The sequence below is a fragment of the Triticum aestivum genome, chromosome 1D (assembly GCF_018294505.1).
Source record: "Triticum aestivum cultivar Chinese Spring chromosome 1D, IWGSC CS RefSeq v2.1, whole genome shotgun sequence".
Lineage (NCBI taxonomy): Eukaryota > Viridiplantae > Streptophyta > Magnoliopsida > Poales > Poaceae > Triticum > Triticum aestivum.
This window is the reverse complement of record NC_057796.1, coordinates 103996696-104005478: the sequence shown is the minus strand read 5'-3', so window position 1 is coordinate 104005478 and position 8783 is coordinate 103996696. Positions and strand designations below refer to the sequence as shown.

At 47.4% G+C, this 8783-nt stretch overlaps 1 protein-coding gene across 1 annotated transcript in view; it reads left to right on the top strand.

Annotated features, from left to right (window-relative positions):
* The first annotated feature begins 2493 nt into the window (after positions 1-2493).
* Positions 2494-8783, top strand: part of LOC123180585 (probable flavin-containing monooxygenase 1) — a 14574-nt gene continuing 8284 nt past the window's right edge. The window contains exon 1 of the mRNA XM_044592660.1: positions 2494-2934. Coding sequence (XP_044448595.1) covers positions 2494-2934 — 441 coding nt within the window. The remainder of the gene's footprint in view (positions 2935-8783) is intronic.

The window sequence follows — 8783 nt, the reverse complement described above, 5'->3', positions numbered from 1 at the left end:
TCTTTTTTTTTCTGTTTTCTGTTTTCCTTTTATTTGTTTTATTTCCTTTTCTGTTTTATTTCATTTAAAGTATTTAGGCATTTTATAAAAATGTGTTCTCTCCACCATAATTACCAGTGTAATATTTGGCACCCACTGAACATTTTTGTTTGAATTTTGAAAACTTTTATTTTCCACTTTAATTATGTTTGAAGTTTGAACTAGGAGTTTGACAAGGGTGTGGTTCAAATGTGATCAAGCCCTGTTTAGCAACATGATTAGCTTAATCACAGGGGGTTACTGTAGCATGATTCTCAGGGTGTTACAACGACGTACGAGGACGCCATCACCGTCAACCAGTGCAAGGACTGAGCCAGTGCTGTACCCTGGTGCTCCACCCTTCGTCGCATTCCCACTCCACCAACCACCCGAAGCCATGCTGCTCGAGCGGCCATGGCTGCCCGTCCGCATCCGAGCCGCACAATCCACCCACGACCAATGCGCCTCCGACCGCCGCCAGGGCCGCCGCCCAACCACCAAACCACCCCAAGAACCACCAAAGGTCGCGACTTTGGCTAGATCCACGACCTCAACCGCCTCTGGAACCGTCGACGACCACCCTGCCGCGAGAACACTAGAACCGTGACCAAAGACGCGGGGGCGGGGGGAGGAAGAGGGGGAGGAGCGGCACACGGCCACGATCGGCACCCTCTATGCCGGCGACGGGCAACGCGACGGCACACCCGTCCCTCCTACCAGCCTCCCCTCAGAAACCACCATGTTTTGCACCCAAAAGCCGAAGGCCGGACCAGCGGGATAGCACCGACAGCCGCCTGATGCTGAACAGGAGGGGGCAGAATAGTCGGCGCCACAGCCATGGGTGACCACCAGGGAGGCCCTCCCGCACGGAGGGCCGTCGTCCAGCCGCAAGGGCCCGACTAGACAGGGACCGCACACCTCCACCACTGCCGTGCCACCACCCCACCACTAGTGAGCCATGGCAAGGAAGGCCGCCCACGACCCGCAACAGCCGAGGCGGATCCGGACGCGTCGCGACGAAGTAGTGGCCGACATCAGCACTATACGGCGTGCACCACCACCATGCCGCCCGTCGCACCGCCACCACGCTATCGTCATCGGTCAGCTCTGGAGCGACGCCGCGCTGCCGCACCCGGCATCTAGCGCCTTATCCCGGCATGCAAGATCCGGCCCGTGTCGCACCCCCCGCGCAAGGAGACGAAGGGGCCCTGCCGCCGTCGGCAACGACCGGGCTTCGCCCGCTTGCGCCCCCTGGCGGCGGCAAGGGAGGGGGAGGGGAGGCAGCGGTTCTAGGGTTAGCCTCCCGGACGCTCGTGGGAGCACCGCGGGAGGAGGGGGGAGTCACGAGGTTCAATAGCACTATAATATTCAACATAGTTGTTTTTTGTTTGCAAAGTATAACCCAATACAGAGTTCAGCAAGTGAGTTTTTTCCAGGCGTAACGGTTCTGGTTATTAAGGTTTTTTTGAACCATGGTTATTAATTATAAAAAGTTTCCAAACTATTTGTGGCCAGGACACGAGTCTTAAAACTGGACTGAAGTCTCCAGTCCATGAAAAATTGTTGAAATGTGGAGTAAAGCACCAATCTATGGTGAAAAAGAATAAAAAGGTAATATCAATAAAGACAAAATGTAGAATCTATTACCCCCAAATTGTAAGTTAAACGACTCGTAAAAAAGACGCTGTGAGGTGCGGAAGTGTTGTTATGTTCTCTGGTGCATATGCACCTGGGATGAAAAGTAGATATTGAGAAATAGGAATATTTTGATTATTTTGTGAGAAACATTGTTGAATATTTTACCAGCTTGCAAAGTATTGTGATGAAAAAACAATCGTGTCTGTACAAAAACCCAAAATCAATGTCCCAAAATGCTTTAAAAAGTTGTTCTTCTTGGAACATCGTTTTTGTTTTCTTTGTCAGACCTCCGCGAATGTTCTTTCATCATGAAATTTTGCATGTTGAGACAAAACATTCAACAATTTTTGTCTCAATTTTTTTTTCCTATTTGTTTGGATGTTACTGTTTGCCCGGTTGCATATGCATTCAAAGTGTAGAAACTCCATGAGATGTCCGGGTGAGATGCACGTTATTTACTTCTCTGGCCTTCTGCTTAGCCAGAGCTAGCCCCCAGAAGTTTGGACTTTGGGCGCGCGTATAAACAAAAAAACATGCAGAGATGAGCCTCTGATAAATTAATTTGGACGTTGGACGCCCGCATAACATGCAGCGATTGGCATCTCCTAAAATAGCATAGATAACATATAATGAGGTTTTCTGCAACTTATCTACAACCGCCCCAGCTGGTGAGTTGACATCTATATATATAAAAAAATTATTAGACAGAGAGTAGTAAGACGTGCTCTGTGTCTCTGGCCACCTGCTATAAGTACCCCACCTCGCCTATCAAAAACCCACACCGCCGTCAGCCAGTCACCTCCCTTCTTCTTGCTCGTATACAGACCAAGAGAGCCGATGGAAACAAAGCGTGTAGCCATCGTCGGCGCCGGCGTGAGCGGCCTGGCGGCGTGCAAGCACCTGCTGGAGCGCGGCTGCCGGCCGGTCGTCTTCGAGGCCGACACCGTCCTGGGCGGCGTGTGGGCGCACCCGCCGGAGTGCACCGCGCTGCAGACGCCGCGGCCCATGTACCAGTACTCCGACTTCCCGTGGCCGGAGTCCGTGACGGAGGTCTTCCCGGACCACCGCCAGGTCATGGACTATCTCGACGCCTACGCGCGCCATTTCGGTGTGCTCGACTGCGTCAGGTTCGGCCACCGGGTGCTCGGGATGGAGTACGTTGGCGTCAGCGAGGAGAAGCTGGCGGCGTGGGAGGAGTGGGGCGGGAGCGGCGAGGCGTTCGGCTCTGGCGATGGCGAGTGGCGACTCAAGGTGGCCAGCGGCGATGACCACGTCGAGGTAATATTTTTGTTTTTATTGAGGTTGGTTTGCAATTGCTTACCACTCTGACCGCGTGGTGTCGAGGTAAGAATTCGGTTCATGTAGGTACAAATCTGACTTGGAAACTTTTAGTTCTCGGCTTAGGATCCTAATTGTTCACTAGTGCAGAACATGCCTTTATCACCGGTTCGTAAGGGTCTTTAGTGCCGGTTCTGCAACCGGCACTATGGAGTGGAGACTAAAGCCAAGCCCCCTAGTACCGGTTCGGCACGAACCGGCACTAAAGTGCCACCACGTGGCACGAGCCAGGCCTGGGTGCTGGTAGACCATTAGTACCGGTTGGTAGCACCAACCGGTACTAAATGTTTGGGGTTTTGGTTTTAATTTTTATTTTTTCATTAATTTTGTGTTTTTCATTTAATTTTGTTTTTGTTTGCTGGTATTTTACGATACTACATATTGTACACGTTATGCATATATATATAAATAGATTTTCTCGTAGAACCGATCATATATATATAATCAAATGTCTCACAACCACCATTAATTATTCACACATACACATGTATATATATATATATATATATATATACAATTTCTCCTACATGTTGCCTTGGTGCCTTCGGAGCACGATGACAAGTGGTTCATGGGAGCGGTAGCGGGTAATAGTATTCTCCTTTGGGATCTATGACCTGGTCGAGCAAAAATCCCGCTATTTCCTCTTGAAGTGCTCGTATGCGCTCCTCTGATAGGAGCTTGTCCCGCACCTCTTTGAACTGTTAAGAAGGAGATCAATATGCATGTGTATTAGTTGTGTGACTAGATATCGACAATCATGTAAGATTTGTGAATAGTATTCTGGCAAACGTACCCAGTCCTGTCTATCAGATCTGCTCATTTCGGACGCCATCATGCGAATGTTCTCGCAAACATAGTATGCACACACTTCAGTCTCCGGCGCCTGCTTCAGGGCCTTTACGACAATAGAATTTAATCAGATAATAATTAATCAAACATGTTAATTAATTAATGGTATTGAAACAAGAATTAAAGAGATGGTAGCTAGCTAGCTAGTACTACTTAATTACTTACCTTGGGTCGATACCAACATAGCTTTTGTCGCCATTTTCCTGGAGTCACCTTGATGTACTTTGCCCAAGCCCTGCCCGTCGGCAAAGAAAATTAATAAAGGGGTTATTAAAAATAGTTCATATCAGGAAATGACGAACTAAATAGGCCGAGATATAGTTAATAATGATTGAAATAACCTGTCGACTATTCCCTTCACGATGCTGTAGTCACTATTTTTTTAAGTAGTGAGTCCAGTACTTCAACTTTTCCTTCGTCAACTTTAATGTCTAACAAGATCCAGTGGAAGCTACATGCGCATACATTTGCATGTATAAATTAAGCGGGCATGTGCATAACACTAATCAACTATAACCCTGAACCCTATACACTTATTAACATCTAGCTAGTAAGCAAAAATAGAATTTGTAGTACAAGACAGTGTGACTCACTCGAAGTTGTAAGGAAGTAATATATCTTCATTGCTATTGAGGCGCTTCAAGAACTCTAGCATGCATTTCTCTACATCTTGTCTACACCATTCCAATTTCCATGTGTATTCATTAACGGTATTTGGGTCAATGAACCCAATGCCATAGCGTCCAGCTTTTTTCATTTCATACATCTTCATCCTGCATAATACAACAGAAAAGAATATATAGTGAGGATATATAATTACAGGTAATTAATGATCAATCAATGAGCACTAGAGCTAGCTTGAGACTTAAATTACAGAAAGAAATCACTTACAGACAATAGCAACTGACGATAGATTTGTTGAGTGCATCTTGATTGAATAACTGAAATAGTTCTGAATACTCAATGGCCAGAGCTTTTTTATGGAAGTAATGATCTTCCTCGACTTGCACCATGAGGAACTCTCGATTGGAAATCTTGGTAATTTTCATGTACCAATCATGCAATTCATACATTCTCGTTGGGAGGTTCTTGACCTCCTCGGGCTCGATCAAAGGTTGGCCTCGGACATATTTCCGTTTTATTTCCTCCTCTCTAAGAGGAGGCATGGGCTCGATCTCGAGGAGTTGTCCAACAGTGATCTTGAGCATTTCAGCCTGCATTATATGCTCCTCGGTTATTACCACATCGCCCAGCTCGGGAACGTAAACGGTTTGCCCACAATAATATTGGGTGCGCGTACTCTCATGTGTTGTTGGCACAACAAGCGGGGGGGGGGGGATTGCGCCGCCTGTTCTCCCAGCTGGGGAACGGTTTTCCCGCATTTTTGGCAGCTGCTTGTTGGCTCGAGCTCGAGCTCGCTTCTTTCTGTAGTCGTGCTTGATGTGCCTTCTTGATTTGGCGCTCATAGTCTGAGTCAACAGGCTTGGGAGCTGGTGGTCTAGCCATACGAATGAAGTGGTCAATCTTTTCCTCAGGCACTTTCTCCCTCGGCGGCGTTGCCGGTTTCGGTCAAAAATGAGCATCCACTTCGGCCCGCACTATTGCATCATTTTGCTCCTCGGTCATGTCGTAAGGCCTCTGAGGAAGAGGAGCGAGGCTGCTTGGACCATATTTATATCGCTTGTCTCCGCCTGTACTTTCTGTACTACCTCGACTCGTACCGCTACGCACCATAGCTGCGGCGTGTCTCTTCTGCGATTGCTTAGGCGGCGGAGACGGCTGACGTGGCTTAGTTGGAGCAGGAGGAGTGGCCTGACGCTGTGCCGGACTTGAAGCAGGAGGTGTGGCCTGACACGGTGTCGGACTTGAAGCAGGAGGTGTGGCCTGACATGGTGGCGGACTTGGAGGAGCGGGAGTCTGCTGACACGGTGGCGGACTTCAAGGAGGAGTCGGCAGACGCGGTGTCGGTGGACTTCGAAAGATGATGCAATCCTTTTTCCATAGGATGAAACGATGTATGGCCTCTCCCAGTGTTTGCTCGTCGTCACCTCCAGAAATGTCAAGCTCTAGCCCGGAATATGGGCCCACCACCTCATCAACCAAGACACGAGCATAGCCCTCTGGAATCGGGGCGCAATGGAAGGTTGCTTCGGGGGTAATTGTAAAAGCAACGACGTTCGCCACCTTCATGGATATGTTCTTCATTTTGTAGTGTAGCTCACAGTTAGTGTTCTCTATGATGTCATCCACAGGGTATGTATCCAGCAGTGCGTCGCCCGGGGCGGAACCAACGCTGCTTCTCGGCATGGATGGGACGATGCTATCCAATGCTGGATGATCATCCGCTTGCTGCTGCCGCTGCTGAGACCCCCTTTCCTGGCTAAGTGAGTCGATCTGCTGCTGCTGCTGGAATTTGAATGCCAAGTCCACGTGCCTTGCTTCTAGGCCTTGAAGGTGTTCCGCGTCCTGCTTCCTCTGCTCCTCCTCCAGCTTCCTCTTCTTCTCCTCCTCCATCTTCTTTCTTGCACGGGCCCTGTAGTCGTCGTTCCATTCCGAAAAGCCCTCATACCAGGGAATAACGCCCTTGCCTCGTGTTCTTTCCGGGTGTTCAGGATTTCCCAGGGCGCGCGTAAGCTCGTCGTTCTCTCTATTGGGCGTGAACACCTCCTTTCAAGCATCTTCTATTGCGTCAAGTAACTTTGTTCTACTCCGTTTAGACTTGCCTTCTTCGAAACCAGGCCTGTCTTCGGGTCCAACGCCTCCCGTGCGCATAGAACCAAGTTCTGCACCTAGGGGCCAGCTCCTAGTAACCGGAGTGACCCCTGCATCCTCCATCTCTTGCTCAGACTTATCCCACTTAGGCATTGCCACCGCGTAGCCACCTGGACCCAGCCTATGGAACTGCGTCTTTTTTGCGGCATTGGCCTTATTTTTTCTCGACCGTTCCTTAGATAATTCTGATTCCTTGAATTTCATGAAAGCGGGCCAGTGTTCTCTTTGCTTCTCCAGTGTTCCCTTGAATTCTGGAGTCTTCCTTTCTGCAGCGAGGTAGTTGGCCCATACAGTTTTTTTGTGGGTGTTGAATGCAATTGCCATCTTCTTAAGAGCAGCGTCCTTGACTTTCTGCACATCTGCATCAGTGAAATAATCTGGTAGGGTGAAATGTTCCATCAGAGATTCCCAAAGCTTTTATTTTGCTCTGTCGTCGACCCAAGTAACATCTGGGCATTTAGTTTTTGGCTCTTTCCATTCTTGAATGGAGATCGGGAGTTGGTCCTTCACAAGAACTCCGCACTGACGAACGAACTTGCTCACAATGTTCTTAGGCGTGAGGGGTTCGCCACTAGCTTTGATGGAATCGATGTTGTACTTTACACCCTCCTTCAACTTTTTGCTCGGGCCGCGCTTTGTCCTGCTGTCTGTAGAAGCAGATTTGCTCGATCCGGAGGGCTGAAAGAAGAAAGATCGATTCGTTAATATATCTTTAAATAAAAAAACATGTGATGATCACTAGATGCCTGCTTATATAAATATACCTCGCCGGTAGTCTTTGTTATTTCAAGATCAACATTGTATTTGTCATCATAATCATTGTCTGCGTCATCATAATCATAATCATAGTTCATGACTTCATCAGCTCGGTCGTCGAGATCGAATATCTTATCATCACCCTCCCCGGTATTGTTCAGATATTGGGAGCCGCCATTTGCTTCATTCAGACCATCTGGCCTGCTAGGGCTGCGTATGATCTCGAACAGGGCCTCTTCTCCCTCTCTGCCGGTATTGTCCGCCATAGCTTTTATTTAACTAATACAGAAGAAATACAAAACAATTTAGTATTCAAATTACAATGCATGGATGCAGTCAATAAGGAAAAACTGAATCATATAGTACATAATATGCATCGTCTCGAATAATATATAATCTCGAATACATCGTCTCGAATAATATATAATCTCGAATACATCGTCTCGAATAATATATAATCTCGAATACATCGTCTCGAATAATATATAATCTCGAATACATCACTGGCTAGGTAGCTAATAAATATCGAATACTATAGAAGAATCTAGGCCACTCGCGGTTCCTGGGGCGCGGGCGGTGGACACCCAAAGACAAGGAACCATCACAGGATCATATCTCCGGTCATCTGCCCAAAGAACCTGCCAGGTATTGGAGAACCTGACGTCCATAGCAGCCATGTAGCGATGGACGTGCTCGTCCTCCTCCCTGACACGACGACGCACCACCTCCGGCGGGGCCGACTCCCTCTGCACCGAATGTGGCCCACGCGAACGCCACCAAAGGAGATCAGGATCGACGACGGGACCCGAGGCCGGGTTCCTCACCAAGCGGCGCGCCCCTCCAGGTAGCACCTCCCAGTGCCAGCCCGGCGGAGCCCAATCCCGGACATGGGTCAGCCGGACGTCGTCGCGAACAGGTCGACGGCGAGGATGCGGGCCGGGCATCGTCGAGAACAAATACTATATGCCCGCAAAAACTAACATTTTTTAAATGATTGGATTGTGATAACTAAAATTCTACATGCAAATTCTAACAATTTGACATTAATCTAATTCATCTAACTAAAACTAATTCTAAAATTTCTAACATTTCTATATATATAACTAATATTTCTATAACTAAAAAATAGAAAAATTGCTAACATTTCTATAACTTAAAAACAGAAAAATTTATAACATTTCTATATAACTAACATTTCTATAACATCTCTAATATTTCTATAACTAAAAAACAGAAAAATTTCTAACATTTCTAATAATATTTCTATAACTAAAAAACAAAAAAAATTCTAACATTTCTATAAATATTTCTATAACTAATAACATAAAAATTACTAACAATTTTACAACTAATTAACAATGTGTGTGTGTGTGGACATGGCGGCCGGGGCAGGCGCTCACCGGCGAGGCGAG